This window comes from Sphaerodactylus townsendi, linkage group LG05 (assembly GCF_021028975.2).
Source record: "Sphaerodactylus townsendi isolate TG3544 linkage group LG05, MPM_Stown_v2.3, whole genome shotgun sequence".
Taxonomy (NCBI): Eukaryota; Metazoa; Chordata; class Lepidosauria; order Squamata; family Sphaerodactylidae; genus Sphaerodactylus; species Sphaerodactylus townsendi.
This window is the reverse complement of record NC_059429.1, coordinates 80447299-80466125: the sequence shown is the minus strand read 5'-3', so window position 1 is coordinate 80466125 and position 18827 is coordinate 80447299. Positions and strand designations below refer to the sequence as shown.

Below are 18827 nucleotides of genomic sequence, written 5' to 3'. Positions count from 1 at the left end.
CCCTGGTTCCATCTCATATTGTACATTAAGAATTTTTTGCATTTGAGTGTGTATTTTACACCAAAATCTCTTCAACTTTTTGCAATACCACCAGGAATGAATGAAGGTACCCACATCTCTCTCGCATTTCCAACAACATATTGGATAAGTGTTGTTCATTTTCGCTATGGCTACTGGGGTTAAGTACCACCTATGTATCATCTTGTATGCATTTTCTTTTATATCCATACTTAAAATGGACGTGTTAGCTCTCTTCCAGACTGTTTCCCATTCATTTAAGTCAATATTTCTTCCTAAGTCCTTGGCCCATTGTAGCATAGTGTCTTTTACTAATTCTTCTTCTGTTTCTAGGTCTATTAAGTACATATAGATCCTACTTATTAGTTTTTTGTTACCTTTAGTTAAAATTTCATCGAATTTAGTGGATTTATAATGGAAGCCAGTATATTTTTGATCTTTTTTGAAACAGTCGGTGAGCTGCAAATAGGTGTACCAATTACATTCTTTCCCTTCTATTTGGATATCAGTTCTTTCTTTTAATTTAGGTTTTCCTCTATCAAATTCTAATGTTTCTCTATAAGTTGGCCATCGGGTGTCTCTTGGCCAACCTTTCATATTTATTGCTTCTAGTCTTGATAGCCATAAGGGGGTAGTTCTATATAGAAGTAATCTATATCTATCCCACACTTTGATTAGTGACTTTCTTACATAATGTTGGTTAAACGATCTATATTTTTTGTTCTCGTCTGTTAACCAAAGTCTTTCGTGCCAACCATAGTTTAAGTCATAATTTTCTAAATTTAGGATGTGTATATTAGATAACTCAATCCAATCCTTTATCCAGATTAGGGCGTTCGCCACATAGTATAGATGTATGTCTGGCAATGACATACCTCCCCTTTCCTTCCTAGAAATCATTATTTTATATTTGACTCGAGGCTTTCTCCCACCCCAAATAAATTTGTTAATATCTTTTTTCCATTCTTTGAAGGGTTTCAAGTTATCTATAAATGGAATAACTTGTAGTAGGTACATCAATTTAGGTAATATTGCCATTTTAACTAGTGCAACTTTCCCTAGAATGGATAAGTTGATGTTCGTCCATTTGTTTAGATCTTGTTTCAATTTTTCCATAGTCGTACATAGTTATTCTTATAGATGTCCTGATTATTTTTTGATAAGTTGATTCCTAAATATTTGACTTCCTGGACTATTTTGCAGCCTGATATTTCTGCCAATTGAGTTTCTTCTTTTTTGTTTAAGTTAAATGCTAGAATCTTTGTTTTGTTTTATTAATTGTGAACCCTGCCAGGTTGCTTAAATTCTTCTATTATCTGCCAGAGATGTTTGATTTTATTTATTGGGTCAGTTTAAGATAATCAACGTGTCATCTGCAAATGCCTGTATTTTATAATTTAATCCTCCAATTTTTTTTTAATCCTTCTAGTTTTTTTATCTTGCCTAATGTTTTGTAATAACAGTTCTAGAACCCATATGAATAGTTGGGGAGAAAGTGGGCAACCCTGTCTTGTTCCTCTATATATATTAAATTCATCTTGAGCTTCACCGTTTATTTTTAATGTGGCCTTCTGGGCTCTATATATTAATTTAATTATATCCAAGAAATTCCCGTTTAATCCTATTTTTTCAAATAATTTTAGCATAAATAACCAATTAATTTTGTCAAAGGCCTTTTCGGCGTCTAGGAAGATAAGGGCAAGTTTTTTGCTTGGTTTAGTTTTTAGAATCTCAATAATATCAATAATTGTTCTGAGGTTATTTTTACTATGCCTATTCGGTAAAAAGCCTCTCTGTTCTTCTTTTATCCATTTTATGGATTTTTTTAAAATCTCTCTGACATAACTGATGTCAGAATTTTATAATCAATGTTTAATAAGCTAATTGGCCTAAATTTGTCTACTTCAGGAATTTCGTCTGTTGTTTTAGGAATTAATATAATATGATTTCTTTTCCAAGTATCTGGGATGTCTCTAGACCGGGTTAAGTTATTAAAGAGTTCAGTAAGTATATTCACATTTTCTTCTTTGTATGTTTTGTAAAATAGTGATGTAAAGCCATCTGGCCCTGGCAACTTATTTAATTTTATTTTATTGATTGCGTGTTCGATTTCTATTTCGGTAAATGGAGAATTTAACCCCTCGAGGTCTTCTTGGGGTATATTTATATATTTATGATTGTCTAAGTAACTGTCTATCTTCTCCTCTGGTACATCAATTTTTTTATATAACTTAGAATAATATTCATTCAGTTCCTTAGCTATTGTTTTGGGGTCTGTTATATTTATACCATCTTTTTTTATTACATTAATAATCTTACTCTCATTTATCTCTCTTATTTTTGAAGAGAGCCATTTTCCCGATTTATTTGCCTGGGCATAATTAAGATATTTAATTCTTTTTAAATTTTGCATTAGAGCCCTTCTATTTCTTTCTTCCAATTGTTCTCTTATCAATTTTATGTTCTTTTGCAATTTTTTATTTAGGGGTTTTTTTTGGGATTCTAATTCAAGATTTTTGAGTTTTGACCATAAATTTTGCTCTGTTGATCTCCAGATTTTTTTCTGTTTTATTTCTTGACTTATATATGAACCTCTCATGGTAGCTTTAAATGCATCCCAGGACATATTTAAATTATCTATGGAATTTTTATTTAACTCCCAAAACTCTTTAATTGTTGTTTTAGTTTTATTGTGGTGATTCTCCATTTTGACTAGCCAATTTTTTAATTTCCATAGTCTAGATTTTTTCCTTATGCCAATTTCTAGTTCGATCGCGTTATGATCTGACAAGAATTTTGGCAGGATCTTAATATCTGTAATTTGTTGGTGGATCTTTCCTGTTGCCCATACCATGTCCAATCTCGAGTGTATTTTATGTCTGTAAGAGTAAAAGATATAGTCCCTAGAATTTCCATTTTTGAGTCTCCATACATCCTTCACTTTTAGTCTATCCACTAGTTGGAAGAAAGCTTTCGGAAGGACATTATGTCTCTTTTTTAGTCTGTTTTTTTTACTTTGTCTTGTTTCTTTCCTATCTATTTCAGGATTTATTAAACCGTTAAAATCTCCCATTATTACTAGATTGTCTTCTGTAAATTCTAATAGTTTGTTTAATAAGGTAGAATAATAGTTGTTTTTCTTATTTGTCTCTGTTGGGGCATAAATACCAACCAATATAATTTTTTCACCCCCTATTAAAATTTCTATTATTAGAGTTCTTCCGTCATCTGAAAAGAGTAGTTTTGGATTCAGATGTTCTTTTACATAGAATACGACTCCCCGTTTTTTTTTCTTGCTGGTAGCATAGAAGACTTTCCCCAAGTTATTGTTCTTAAGTAATCTTACATCCTCCTCCTTAATATGCGATTCTTGGATACATATTATATCATAGTTTCTTTTTTTAAAATATTGGAACAATTCTTTTCTTTTCCTAGGATTGTTAAGGCCATTTACATTATCGGAATATAGTTTGAAATTCATGATTACCTTCAGTTGTAACCAGTAACACGTTAACAATAGCTGTATACTCACTAATACCCGTTAGAAAATTTCTTAAATTCTACTATTACAATCCGCCTGTTAACTAATTGTACAAATAATAAATTAATAAATTAATAAAGCTTACCCGGGTCTGTGACCTTAATTACATGATAGGCTAAGTTTGTGAGTTTTCAAAAAAGTCTGCGCTTTTTCCACCGAATTTATGAGGGTTCGTGCCTCCTGAAAAGTAAAAGATAGACCCTCCAGGAGCTCCCATCTAAACACAATTTGGTTTTTCCTCAGTACCTCAACCAAAAACTGATAGTCCTTCCTTTTTCGTAAAATGTAATTTGGGACCTCTTTTAAGACTGTTAAGTTTTGCCCCTCAAGTCTTAATTGGTTTTTTGAGTGGAAATGGAGTATTTCGTCCCTCATGGACTTTCTTACACAATTTATAATCACGTCTCTAGGTAATTTATTATTGCTGGCATATCTTGAGTTAATTCTGTACAGACGATCATATTCTTTGTATGTTTCTTTTTCCTCCATTTCCCAGATTTCAGCTAATATGGGCGCCAATTTGAGTGGTAGATCTTCTCCCTTTTCTTCTTTGATTCCTCTTATGCGCAACATTTTTTCTTTCTGTTTTAAGTCCATCAGTGCAATGGTATTTTGGTAACCTTCTACTTGCTTCTGGAGGATCTCATATTTGTTGTTCATCACCTCTAATTGGTCTTGATTATTTTTTAGAGTCTCTTCGATTTGGCCTATGGAGCTCTCCATTTGTTTGATTTGGTTGATCTCTGTTTTCATGTCTTGGAGTTCCATGTCTATTTTGTTAAATCTGTCCTTGGTGTCTTTATCCAATTTGTTAAATCTTTTTTGCGCATCGTTGTCAAGTTTGTCTAATTTTTCTTTAGTGTCTTTTTGAAAAGTTGTTATCAAATCTATAAGTTGTTCCATTTTTGGGTCTGTCTTCTCTGGAGTTCTTATTTCTATGGCAGCTAATCCATTGCCATTGGCTTTCGCCTTTCTTGTGGCCATCAAAGAAAAATAAATTGTTTCACATAAAAAATATCTTTCTTATTAAAATAGAGTAACGAAGTTCGCCACAAGTTCTACCATATGTGATTACTCTTTCAATAACTCCCACTAGCTAAATTCAAAGTCTAGCAGTCCGTTTTGAAACTTGTCCGTTTACGCAAGGAAAAAAAAGGAGAAAAAAAAACCTGTATCTCCAACAGGCCAATCCTTTGTCTACAGCGAAATAATAAAAGGTGCACTTCTTAAATCAATTACTTTTATGAAGTTATTAACTCACTTGTCTAGACTTTCCACACAGACCCGCTCCGTTATATGTTTTCACACTCTCATCTTGCACTTCCTGACTATCTAGGAGTTGTTCTTTCTATCAGTCTTCTTCCTCTCCACAGCCGGAAGTGGTTGGAATTTCGCTAGTTTTAAAGCGGTAGGGTCTATTTCTTAGTTTACAAACTTAACAATAGGGGTATAACAGTTTCTACAGCCCGACTACCCCCTCAAATCTTTGGGAAATATTTGGTGTTTTTTTTTTTCTTTTTCCCAAGCAGGGCGCGAAAAGCGGACCTTGCCGTCGGTGGTCCCTTTCTGCCTGCGCTCCAAGCTCTTCGCCCTGTCTTCTGATCTTCTTGTGAAGTCTCTCTTTTGGTAAATATCAAACTTAAATAAGTGTAGGTTTCTTCCCGTTGATATGGAAGATGCCTTCCGTCACTGACCTCTTAGTCTCTCTTGTAGACGTTTTCTTAAGTCTCCAAGGTCAGTAGAGTGAAAGGCGCAGCGGAGGGGAGGGTTTCTTCTCCCTTGCTACCTCCCAATGATGGCCGCGATGGAAGTCGGTTCTCACCCCCTTCACAGGTCGTTCAGGAGGGTAGTCACGTCTCCCCTTCTACGGTCTTTTGTCGCTGGTTAAACCCCCCTTCGGAAGAAGGTATATTCCGTGGGTTTATGCCAGCAAAAGATAGAGAATAGCAAGGACTTGCAGCGCCTGGAATAGACGTGTATTTCCCCGTTCGCTCTCCACCGGAAGCGTCAGCAATTGTGCTTTTCTTTATATAACTTCCTCATAGGTGAGGAGACATCCAGAGATCAGCATTAGATTCATATTTCCTTGAATTGTGAGGCAGAAATATGCCTTTTGGGGACAACCTATGTACACACTGCAAGCCAGATTGTCACCAGCATCCTACCAACCTGTACACTAATTCTATAAAATGTAGAGTCTTGGAATATTGCATATTTTTGGGTAAAACATGTTTACAAATGGCATGGCTGTGGAGAGTAACACAATATTGCTCCCTTGTTCTCATGCTTAATACAAAGGGTTTCAATTGCCCTTTCAAATGAGAAATACATAGCCATGCTTCTCAGTCTCTCCATTATCACCTCCATTATCACCTACTTTATTCTTTGCCCAATATTGCTTGCTATGCAAAACCGAGTAGTGTGTAAACCCCCGAATTCCACAACTGGCAGAGGTAAACTCGTGCATTATTTATTCGGCTTTCCTTTAATCAAGACAACATATCTATTTTAACGTACTCTTAAATTTTACTTCATCCAGTTGGCAAGAAACCAACAACGTGCCTTTCAATTAACAAAAATAATCCTCAAACATTAGCAAAACTACATTTATTGAAAAGGAATTTTTTTAAACAACTCAGAATGCAAAGATTGTTCCATGAAAACTTGGCCCTTACACAAAATACCAGAACCACATACAAAGTATACCAATTTTTTAGCAATTAGTAACAGCAATCTGTAGATACAAAACCAATTCTCATTATGCCAAAATATGGCAGAACCCAGGCACATTGGTTAAACAGTACCTAAGTGCAACACTGTGCTAGGAACCACACACAACTGGCAGCATTGCTTATATTCACCTTCACCAGGAAGCTGGATTTTCTCCTGCACTCACACATGCCTATGTGTAATTTTGCAGCTATCAGGGTATGACGGAGAGACCTCGCCATGACTAAATATTCACCTCCGTACACCAGAAAACAGGAAAATAAGCAAGCTGATATAAATAGCAACAAGTGTAAAATCACTTTCCAAAGAATTAAATGTGCCAGCCTAGAAAGAATGATCTTTCAGAATGTATTACAGTTGGTGCAGACACAACCAGGAATGGTGGCAGGAGAATTACAAGACTGGGAGCCAACCATGGGGACTAAACCAGGCTGCATACCGTTTATTAATTTGGCAGTGACAAAACGAGTCAGCCACAGCAGGGAGTGGGGGATGACACCAGTACTCCAATTACATGATCTGGGGGGTTAGGGGGTGTCCCACTTGCCCAAGTTACTTTTAGAAGGCTATAAAAATATGAATTGCCCTCCTGATATCTATTCAAGGATACAGGTCTGGGGGGGTTCACATCACTCCTGTCATAATGTTTCACTGTGTTTAAGTCTGGAAAATGTAATACTCTCCAGTGATGGGAGGAGGGATTGAAAGGAAGCTCATGACACCACGCCCCACTCCTACTACCAGGCAGGACAGTCAACACGACATCTGCATTGGGATGGTCTGCTCAGTGAATACCCGTTTTAGTGTTGGTTCCGTTTACGTAAAAGAATCCAGAACTTAATGCTTCCATATCAGTAAAATGGCCTTTTTTTGTCCTTCTTAAAACAATGATGTGCCACAGACAGATGTTCCAGATGAATAAGTCTCAATTCCATCAACCCTTGTGGAAACATCCTTCTTCTTTCAACAGTACAGTGGTATCGCTGAAAGGTACAATAGGTGACCAATTCCAATCCTGGCAGCCACGGAGTTGGGAGGACTCTGAGAATTATGTTCTTACTTGCAACAATAAACATTCATTCTCACAAAGTAATAGTTTCATAAAAAATGGCAAAAGACTAAAAAAAATTACACCTAGTGTACATACAATGCTCACACTTAGCTATCACTCTGTAGCACAGAAATGCTTCATGAAATGGTTATATGAACAGGCAAACACACAACCTTGTTTTTCCCCCTTTTGTGAAAACTATTGGCTCTCTAGGCAATTGGGTTCCCCCAAGGCTTCTACAGCTGTTAAAGAAAAGGCTTTATATGCACCAGTTATGTATGCTACATATTTTCAAAATTCAGCAAGCACCAGAAACGTAACTATACCACATTTATCTATCCAGCAAGCAGAATTCTAGCCCCACCTTCTGTAGAGCACGTCACTGGAACACACCGATTACAACACAGGGACAGGAAAGAGTTACTTGGCTGCAGTCTCTCTGCAGTCTAAAATGCAAAATATTTCATTAGCATCATTCACTAAGGTCATTTTTTTTTAAACTGAAGCTCTGGGTAGTTCCATATCTATAAAGCAATTGCATGGTAGAACCACTCAGGCCTGTGAAGAGTACCAAAAAAGATCCTGCAGACTTTTACAGTGCACATAAGGGATGCATTCTATAAAAGTACATACAATTGCTTCCACATAGGAAAATAATGGGACATCGTAGTTCTCTTTCCCATCTGATGACACAGTGCGCCCGATCAGCCTCACTTATATCTGAGGAAAATAACTGATTCATCTGTGTAACACTGTGGCAGGAACCATCAGCTTTTCTAAAAAGCCAACTATATTGGTGCCTGGCAGGCAAAACTGTTTATACTTGTATTCAATTGATGAAACTGCAGGAGGCTAAATCAAATGTTCATATTTCACCAAGCTGTCCAATGTAGATCCCGGTGTACATGAAAATCCAACTCCATTCCCTTTTTCTGTCTCTTAGGGGCTTGTCACTAATAATTGGAACACACCCTCCTGTGTATTTCGAAGAACTGCATGCCCAGGGCAGCAGGTGGCAATGGTGAATGACATGGAGACACTAAATAATAGCAGTCTAGTGCATTATATGGAGATGGGTGTGTGTGAGAGAGTTCAATAACTAACAGTTTAAAGAGTGTTAATGCCATCCAACAGCACAAGCAGAGTTTGACGTGTGGAACTACACATGAATGTTAAACAAACAAGTCAGATTATGGAAATCCCTCTAACCTAAGTGTTTTAACTAGCATTCTTCATAGGAAGCATTCTGAAGGCACTTTAGGGCTCTTGGTATTCCAGCTGCAAAGAATTAAGTTCTCCAGAACAATGTAATGCTGAATCCTTACACATTACCATTCTCATCTGGCAATGACTGGCATGAAGAAAAGGCATCTTTACGCACATCCTGCAGATGTGCAGCAACATGGCTCCTTGCCAAATTAGTTACCATGTGCTAATGTTATTTACAGTAATTTGCTTTTTACCAGGTTAGCTACGAACAATAAATCTAATTAGTTACCATGCTTGTTTCTTGGTACTGCTCACAAAAACCAACATGATCTACAAGATGGAAATTTATTAAAAAGTTTACAACTGGAGGGTCAGTATTTTAGTACCAAGGGTAAAGTGCAGTAGGTTTTGAGGCTATTGTTGAGTTGGAATAAAAATTGCTATTCAGAAAGCTTTTGACCAAAGTATACAGTACTCTAGTGACTTTAAGGCAATACTGGTTTTGCCCTCCTATGGGATAACTTACCGAGAATTTTCTCTTATAAGCGTTATTGCTCTGTTTCTTTACATTTTAGCCCTTAGAACAATGCTTAGTACAGCACTAGTAAAATAGAACACGCAAAACAAAAAACTCAAATTACACTATGCATTGTAATGTTTCCTCTTTCCTCTTGGTTGATGAAACAGTCTTCAAAATTTAACTAAAGCCAGAAGAAGAATCTACATCCACACCAAGTCCTCCAAATGCAGGCCACAAATGCCATTTGTATAAATATTCCCATGATAAATCCATCTATATGTAAACGGTGCACGAGGATGTTATCCTGCACTCTATGAATTCACAGTCTGTGGGTAAAGCTTGGAAGGCGAGAAAAGAAATTGTGCTGCCAGGCAAGAACCAAGACTCAGAAATAGTTCTGTTGCAAGTCACTACTTCCCTGCTTTCATGTAGGATGGTATCGCCCCTCGAGCTGTCAACCCCTCAAAACGCTTGTACGTGTAATTGATAAAGACCCAGTCTTTATTCTTGTAGTCTGTCTCTGGATGGTTACTTGTGGCCACTGAAGAAAGCAAACATATAGAAGTTATTTTAGTATTAAACTGTACTGCGGGACACAAGTGTTTTCTTAAGAACACACTACAACAAACTGATGCCTGGTTAAGAAATGCAAAGAGAAGGGGAAAAAATATATATCAGGAAATTTCCCTCGCCTTCCAGGATAAAGTATAAGGGCTTTAGCAAGCCAATTTTTTCTCCCTTTGTTACTTTTCTTTAAACTGCAAATAACATTTTGATGGCAATAATTATACTTGTTATTCTGACAGCCCCCCCCCCCCAACACATACTTACAAAGTCATTTTCTACATTTGAGGGAAAGCTCAACAAAAATGCAGAAACCCCTAACTTTTCAGTGAGACCTTATTGATAAGAACCTGACTCAGAAGTCTGATATTAGAATAAGAAAGAGGTCTGGTTGGGATTAGAAATCTACATTATAGTAAAAGAAGTAAAAACAGAAACAGAAATATTTACCGGCTGGTTTAAGAATATCAGATTCTGGAAATTCATCGAAGTTTGAAGTATCATCAATACTTTTAATTTCTATGGATATTGCAGCCGGTCTCTCCCTGATAAGAATGAGTCAGAATTAGATTTTGTGATCAGAATGAGAATCACTGATCACTTAGATTTGGGATTGGATTAATGCGTGTGAAACTCAAACAAGTTAATATAAAGGATGGAAGTTTCATCTTATGGACACTCACTGTACAGGTCCCCCATCCTATTACTAAGTTATTACTGAATGAGAACTCTAAACAAGGTTTAGTTTCCTAGAAAGGCATGGATATAAGAAATCTGACCATGTTGTACCTGATATGCTCCCAGTCAACTCCTTCAAAAAAAGGGTTTGTTTTGATTTCTTCAACACCTGGAGCACCAATTCGGTGTTCCCATTCACAGCAAAATCTGTGGGGGGAAATGCAGCATGAGTGTTTGAAAATAAGTTAAATATAGGCTACTGAATGACCAAAAATTAAATGCAGACTACTGAATGTACAAATAAATTTCTCTAGTCTTCCCCCATTCCACTCCTCACTGCAGCCGTGAGGCATTTATCTGCATAGCACTTGCTAACCCTATTATAGGACAAGATTCTATGTTGTTAAGTACCATTCCTTTCAATGGAATTTGTTTTAAGGCAGGCTTTCATTCATTAAAAAACTGGAAGTCAGTGTTTTTGTGTTATAGCTGGACTTTATTGTTTAAACTACTAAAACTTTGCATAGGGATGGGACAATATCTTTTGAATTATTAGGATTCCCAGGAAATCAGGAGCATCACGAGAGTTAGATTTGCACAGATCTTCCCTGAAAATCATGTAGTACCATACTTTATACTTCCTAGACACCCTCCTCCTCAAGTTTTTTGCCAGTCACAGAGAAAAGAGGGCGGTAATTTTTCAGTAGAACTAGACTTCTGGAATGACTGAGACCAGCACAAATTTATCTTGCTCTGTGTTGATCTTCATAGTAGTTCAGATCAGGGAGAGGACCGTTCTCCTAATATCCTCTGAAAAGTAAAGAGGGCATTCCCCACTAATTACCTGGGTAAGTTGAAAGCAAGATGCACTCACCCAAAAAAGTTATCAGGGCAGTCTGAAACTCAATGAATTTTGAGAACTAAAAGTTCTTTTCCAGAGTAACATTTGTGAGAAAATGTATCCAAAATTTAGACTTCTGTTCGAAATAATGCGGGAAGTCAGGGACTTGTATATAGTCTGTAGTTTTGTCCAAGACAGAAATTCTGGGGCATAATTATATCATAAACTGAAATAAGTCACTGGATACTTAATCTCTAAAGAACCATTTATAATACTTTTAGATTATGAGCGCTTCCACTCTTGAGCAATAATCAGCTTTGACAGAGTATTTTAAATATGTAAAGGCAAAATATTTACATTCACAAAAATGGCAGTCTATCATCAAAATAATACTGACTGAATACTGCAAAATTTGTGGTTGGAATGACACAAGTGTAGGCTATGCAATGTCCCTAAATTTTTTTTAACAGAAGTCATTACTGAGCTGGTACATTTTAGGTTTGTCATAAGTCAGAAGTGACTTGACAGCCCTTAACACACTCACCTTAGAATAAGATCTTTAGCTCTTTCAGAGATTGGAACTTCTGGAGGGAATATCAGAGTCTCTTTCCAATTCATTACTTTCTTATACGTTTCTTGAGGAGTCTCTGAGCAAAAAGGAGGATAACCTAAGAAAGGAATAATTGAAACAGTGAGTAACAAAAACTATGCACCTAGCCACCCACTCCTTAAACTATGCATTAGGTCAAAAACCACGGCAAATAAAACAAAATGGAAGCAACCAGAGTTGAGTGTGATACAGTATAGAAATGAAAGGAGGGACAAGTGTGTGAGAGAGATCATGGAAATTCCATAAACCAAGTTACTATAAATATCTGGGAATACTAAGTCCCATACCAATTAGCATTTCGTACATAATGACCCCAAGTGACCACCAGTCACACAGTTTATTGTAGCCAGTCTGCATGAAGACCTCTGGAGCAATATAATCTGGAGTTCCCACAGTAGAGAAGGCCTGAAAAACAACCAACATCTGTTACACTTTTTCAGAGATACACAACACACACAGCACTCCCAAGAATAACTGTCCGCCACAAACGGATTCACTGATCATTATCCATTAACAAGCTCATAGACAAATCACTGTATGTTTGTACATAAGGAAGATGGCATTATTACAAATTATGATCCAGTTATCAAGTTAACACAATGCCCCTCTTTGCCTTATGTGAAACTATTCACTGAATTACCTTGGGTTCTTTGTACAAAACCCACTTCATCAAGGCAGTGACAAATTAAGTATGGAGACATCTTCTAAGATCAGTTGAGATGGAAAACCCTTCCAACCCTCAGGAAAACCCTAGCAACACTCAGTACTTTAACCTCATGTCTCACACATCAAGCCTAAAACAGTAAAGGTAAGAAAACTCCTCTTAGAATGCTTTCCAAATTACAAAGTACTTCTAAAAATAGTGCTTTAAAATACTGCAACCAAAGTGCATGTTGCTGTAACTCTTATACTCTAAGGTAGCTTATTAATGCTGTGGCACTGCTAGAACTAGCAATATTCTTTAGGACTTGATCTTGAAAAGTACTTTCAAGCACTTCAGGTATTTAGTACCACAGCACAACCTGAAAATCTCCCAAACAAACTACTCCTGCAATACAAGACACTGCCACTCTGAAACAGGCTCTGACATCCAGTGTTTCTCTTCCCTCAAGATCCTTTCATATTTTGTATCACACAAAAAACTGGTTCAAAAATACATATTAAGGGGACATGCTAAAAGGCCAGGCAATAAGTTTCTGAAGTTCACAAAGCTCAAAATGAACGCTAAGATTCAGAAGAAGCTATGCATGTTTTGGATGCAGATTAGAGAAAAAAATCTTAATTATGATGGTATTTTCAGCATTATATTTATTGGGATAAGCAGGATATAAATAAAATAAACATAGCTTCAGGATAGCTATTTGTTTATAGTTCTAATGCCTGTTTAGTCAGAAACAAGTCACACAGAGATCAACAAATCCCTTAGGGCAGTGGTGGCGAACCTAAGGCACGGGTGCCAGAGGTGGCACTCAGAGCCCTCTCTAAGGGCACTCACACACAGAGTTCTTCATGTGGAAGGGGGGTGGAAAATCACCCCCCTCCGCACACACACATCTAGGCTGGCCTGGGCATGATCCTTTACCTGGGAGTAAGCTCAGTTGCTGGCAATGGGGCTTGCTTCTGAGTAAACCCTCCTAGGATCATGATTCACCCATTTGAAGCGTTGCACGGTTGCTTCACCAAGCTTACTCCTGAGTAACGCACGCCTTGGAGCCAACCGTTTTTTCTAAACTAAAACCTCAGTATTCAGGTTAAATTGCCATGTTGGCACTTTGCAATAAATAAGGGGGTTTGGGGTTGCAATTTGGGCACTCGGTCTCGAAAAGGTTCGCCATCACTGCCTTAGGGGATGGGGCAGTATATAAAATCCAAGAAATAAATAAACAGGACTGTATTCTTAATGTGAAGGAGGACAGTGATACATTGAGCTTTTATTATTTCTATAGATAGATTTTAGTGAATCCTACAGACTATGCCTGGCATTAGAAGAAAGTATAACAAACATATTAAGTTGACTGCTACTGCTTAATTACATTAAACAAATGTATATTTTTGAACAAACTCACAAAACAAATGTGATAAGTGTGCTTTTTACTGGTCAACAGTCTAATGATGTTTTCAGTCCAACTAATAAAGCCTCTCATGTATTATAAGGGCTGCAGATCTCTACTTTCAACATCCCCTCACAACACACATCATTTTGGGTAAGGGCAAAACCTAATCTATTCTTCAGCACCTTGCAGCTATGCAGCCCTAGACATGTATGCAATTACTATATCGATAAAGCAAGTACATTTACCCATTTAAACTTCATAAACATCCCAAGCAGTACAATTATAGGTTCTAAGCTCAGCTCAAGTCATTTCACGGTATTTATAATGCAATCCTAAACACCTTTCTAATCCATAGACATCAACAGCCTTACATGGGTGTAGCTCTGCTAAGGATGGGATTTAGTTACATTTTAAAATTGTGTAAAAGAATATTACACATATTTTTATTTCCCCCTGCCAAAATGTAACCTTTCAAACAAAAAAATCCCTATGGTTTGAAAGTGACTACCTCTTGAAGCACTGGCAGAACTAGGTTGAGTCAGACGGTGCAGACGACCCAGGGACCATTTGGGCTCCCTCACCCCGTCTGTGCCCAGCCCTCGGCCAAACTCCCCTCCACCACTGAACTTCCCCCACCACCACCCTGCATAAAAGGCACCCTCCCTGACCTTAACCCCACCGCCAGTGTGTTGCTGGCCAGCACCGCTCAAAAGAGGAACAGGTTTGGGGGGGGGGATGTTTGTGGGAGTGGCAGTGAGGTGGCAGCAAGTGAAGGGAATCTGGCAGTGGCAACGAGCGAGGGGAGTTCAGCAGCAGGGGGCAGCACCTGGGGCAAGCCCTGGGCACTGTTCTATAGTAGTACATCAGTGTCTAGAAGTCAATCTCAGTTACATGCAAAGTGAAAAAGTAGCCAGTTCTAAACTATGTACAATGATCACTTACTAAAAACAAACAACTACCTCAAATAACCATGTAAAATGCTAATCTGGTTATAAGCAACAGCAAGCTATAACCACAAAAAATGGTTAAGGATGAAAATAAATACTCTCTAAACTATAGAAATTAAGTAATATGTTACTTATGATCTACTAATTGGTCCAAAACAAATGCAACACATAGTCTCTTTTCTTATTATACGTTGGCTTGATTCAGACCTAACAGCAAGCCATTAAGAGAACAAAGGGAGTTTATGTGTCATAAGCTTGATTCCCTGGGCCCTTAAAGTGTAGCAGAATCAGTCAAAAAGGACCAGAACCTCCACAGCAACATGGCATGCTACCTATCTGAGTCAGCTGTTCCATAAGAACAGCACAGCACAATAATGAAAGTCCCCGAGAGGTCCAGGAGAAACAGGTGAAGATTATCACTCAAGTGGTCAAGGCAGTCTCCATGCCAAAACTAGGCTGAAATCAAAATGAAATAGGTCCACATAATGATTGCAATAGTCCATAATGTACAAAGCACCATTTGTACATTTTTAGAGCCTAACTGCCTGTTTAGGCAAAGCATGGCTTTACAAACATCTCTTGGACTCTGCTGTATTGTGGCGCATGAGCAGTAATTTCAAGACAGAGTGGTACTTACCAACTGCCGTCTGTTTCTTTTCCAAGTCTCTGCTTTTCTTTTGGAGTTCATATTCTGAAAAGCTGGAGAGAAATTCACAGACAGATATTATGTTAACTATTTTAATTTGCGATATTTGAGATTTTGCTGGTATTCTGAAGAGGTAAAAATATGGCCAATAGTTAACATTTTTGAATATATTTCCCTACTCCTTGAACTTAGGAAAAACCTCAGAAGTGAAGGAAGGTTTGTTTGTGTTGCAACACACAAATATAGCTTAAATTAGCCATGTTGGATTCCAATGCTAGGGTTTCTAACAGTGGCCATATTGGAAATTTAAAATAATTTTGCATTACGTTTTTAATCCTACCCTTTATTTAGGAAGAACTGTAGGTTTTTATACACTTTTCTCTACCTTAAGAAGTCTAAAAACTGTTTACAATCTCATTCCTTTCCTTTCCTCACAACAGACACCTTCTAAAGGGGGGCGGGGGGCTGAGAGTGTTCTGAGAGAACCATGATTGTCCTAGGTCACCCAGCAGACTTCATGTGGAGGTGTGGAGAATCAAACCCAGTTATCTAAATTAGAGTCTGTTTCTCTTAACCATTTCACCACATTGGGTCTAAAGAGTTTAGAGTTGCATATAGTGTTCTTCACTCTTCCATTTTATCTTTACAACCATGTGAAGTAAGTTAGGCTGAAATACTCATTGGCTCAAGGTCCAACAATTACATCACACTGGCTCTATTCTCATACTAGTTCATATCTTCTACAGTCTATATGAAGAGGGTTTCAGACATATCAAACAGTAAAAAAGGCGGCAAAAAAGTAAACATCCTGAAGAATTGTTACATTTTTGCAATTAAATAAAAGCCAACCACTGTCCCCAATTGGCTTCCCAAACACTAAGCCTAAATCCTGATCGGAAGGGACAAGATCTCAAAAAGTAGAGTGTCCATGTCTAAATTTCAACAGGGAGGTTGAAGTCCCTGTCAGCAAATGTAACAACTCTATGACTACCAATCTTGATCCTCCTTGATCTCAGATTGCAAATGCCTTAGCAGACCAGGTGCTCAGGAGCAGCAGCAGCAGCAGGCCATTGCTTTCACATCCTGCATGTGAGCTCCCAAAGGCACCTGGTGGGCCACTGCGAGTAGCAGAGTGCTGGACTAGATGGACTCTGGTCTGATCCAGCAGGCTAGTTCTTATGTTCTTATTATGACAACATACATTCAATTTCACATTGGGAAATAGGAAGACATATGCCCATGCTCAGAAGCCACCACAGAGATTTTCATATGACTTGCTTCGTTCCATATTTTCCCCCACCCACCCCACACAATGGCCTGGCCCTTGGAAGTTTGTACCCTACTCCCACTCAGCATTCTTGCCTGCATTATAAATCTCTGATAGTTCACTTATCCAGTGAAGCTCAATAATGAATAAGGCTAGATAAAACACAAATCTTCTCTTGAGAGACTCATCTGCATTTGGGCCAATTTTGAGAAGTGGTATTTTTCTTAGTTTATGCCGAGACAGAAAGCTCCCAGAAGTATGTTCTGGCCTGACTTACTGAAGTCGCTGGGAAGACTGTGGCTCAAATTTCTATAGAATTCAGTTCTGTGAGCTTTCTTCAGTCCAGTGCAGAGACCGAAGTCTGACAGCTTCACATGCCCCTACAGATGAAGAAGAGAAACAAAACGAACAGGGGAGAAGACCATGGTGCATATACTCTTCAGACACTGGAAGTGTTTAACCATATAGATTATATATCACAATTATAGATTAACTGAATTGTGCTATTCTCGCAAGCCAAATGACAGAGAGGGAAAGCCTTTCATTTTCCAGCATACTTCCTAAAACAGCATGAGTAAACAGCTGTGCATTTCAAGGATAATAACAGGAGATGCTGAATATCCTCAGCAATCATCAGTTGAAATTACCCGATCTCTTCAAATAAAAAAGCATAATCCTATAAAACTGAGGAAGCCACTCAAACCAGTACTCCTTTGCAGCTATATTTCCATGATTCATTCTCAAGATGGTTATGACCAACCAGTTCACACAGGCAAAACTTGAAATCCACATTCATTTGTTTTTAAAGTGGCAATAAATTAGCAATGGGCAAATAAAATATCTTGCAGAATGCAATGCAGAACCTTTATAGTACATTTATGATTCTATCAAAACAATTTACTGTTTAACTCAAGACCACATTAGCACACTAAACACAAAGCAATATTTTTTCATGAAATTTGCAAACTATTAAATCACAGTCAGTTTGAATTGATAGAGCATGCTTGACCTTACATAAAGGTCTTGATCCCATGATTTGCAGGTGCAAGGCATGAAGGATCTTTCCTGCCCTCTCCTCACCCCAAAGCTACCTCTGACCTCTGGAAAATGTATTCCTAAATTGAGGGACTTACATATGTGTCAGTCAAGCAGCTCACACAAGAGTTAAAAATGGGAATGTCGCCCCCTTGTTCACCTCATTATAGCTGCCCAATTGGTACAGCTATTAGCACATGGAAGAACCTCAACCATGAGAATCAACATTCTCAGGGCTGGTGATTACTCCATAGATAAGGGAGAGTGGAGAAGATTCCAGACCATCAGTGTTTTTGCTTGGTTGTTCATGAGATCCAAGTCATGGTATACAAGTGTGACCATTACTTTGATATTTTGAAAATACAATCAAGAACAACATCAGAACATCTAACAAGCAACCAAAACAGAATTCAACTGTATGATGGATCTTTCAATGCTGAAAACAGGACCCAAATTCATACACTTAAACTTCCCCATTCAGTGTGACCCTACCATGAAGCTTCACCCCGCAATTTCTTCCCGAGGGCAAGGGCGGGGGGGACGGGGACGGGGACAGTCAGGCGCAATTTCCACCACACATTATTTTATCACAAACTGCAGGATACATGTATGAACTGGGCTTAATCAGTGTAAGTTCCCTTCATCAAGTTACTCTAAGACATTATTCCATGCCCTTGGAGTTTACAAACCAAATAATAATGGCACATAACACATGAAGCTTTTGCATTTTGACTAGGAAATATTTGAAAGCACTACCAAGCAAATGCCCCACACTTACTTTACTGTCCAAAAGAAGGTTATCTGGCTTGATATCACGATGAATAAAACCCAGCTGATGAATTGAATCAATAGCTAACACAGTCTCTGCAATATAAAACTGAGTCTCCTCTTCTGTTAGGGTATCTTTTTTCATCAATAGTGTCATCATATCTCCTGCATGTACAGATACCAGAAAGCATGAGAAAACTGGATTCAGCTTCTTCATAGGTGTTCACTGTAATTCAATGTCAATTCTACGAAAGATTTAATTTGCAATCTGTTTTGAATCAAATGCAGCCTTTTATTTGCCCCAGAATATCACGATTCACTTCTTAAGCAGATTCTTAGCTTCAAGAA

General features: G+C 37.9%; 1 protein-coding gene across 2 annotated transcripts in view; it reads right to left on the bottom strand.

The window, feature by feature from the left end:
• Positions 1-6151: 6151 nt before the first annotated feature.
• STK38 (serine/threonine kinase 38) overlaps positions 6152-18827 on the bottom strand; it is a 31184-nt gene continuing 18508 nt past the window's right edge. For both annotated transcript variants that reach the window (XM_048497381.1, XM_048497380.1), the window contains exons 7-14: positions 18490-18644; positions 16954-17056; positions 15401-15462; positions 12050-12167; positions 11697-11820; positions 10423-10518; positions 10084-10178; positions 6152-9610 (exon numbers count right to left, since the gene is read on the bottom strand). In XM_048497381.1, coding sequence (XP_048353338.1) covers positions 9480-9610; positions 10084-10178; positions 10423-10518; positions 11697-11820; positions 12050-12167; positions 15401-15462; positions 16954-17056; positions 18490-18644 — 884 coding nt within the window. In that variant the 3' untranslated portion in view covers positions 6152-9479. The remainder of the gene's footprint in view (positions 9611-10083; positions 10179-10422; positions 10519-11696; positions 11821-12049; positions 12168-15400; positions 15463-16953; positions 17057-18489; positions 18645-18827) is intronic.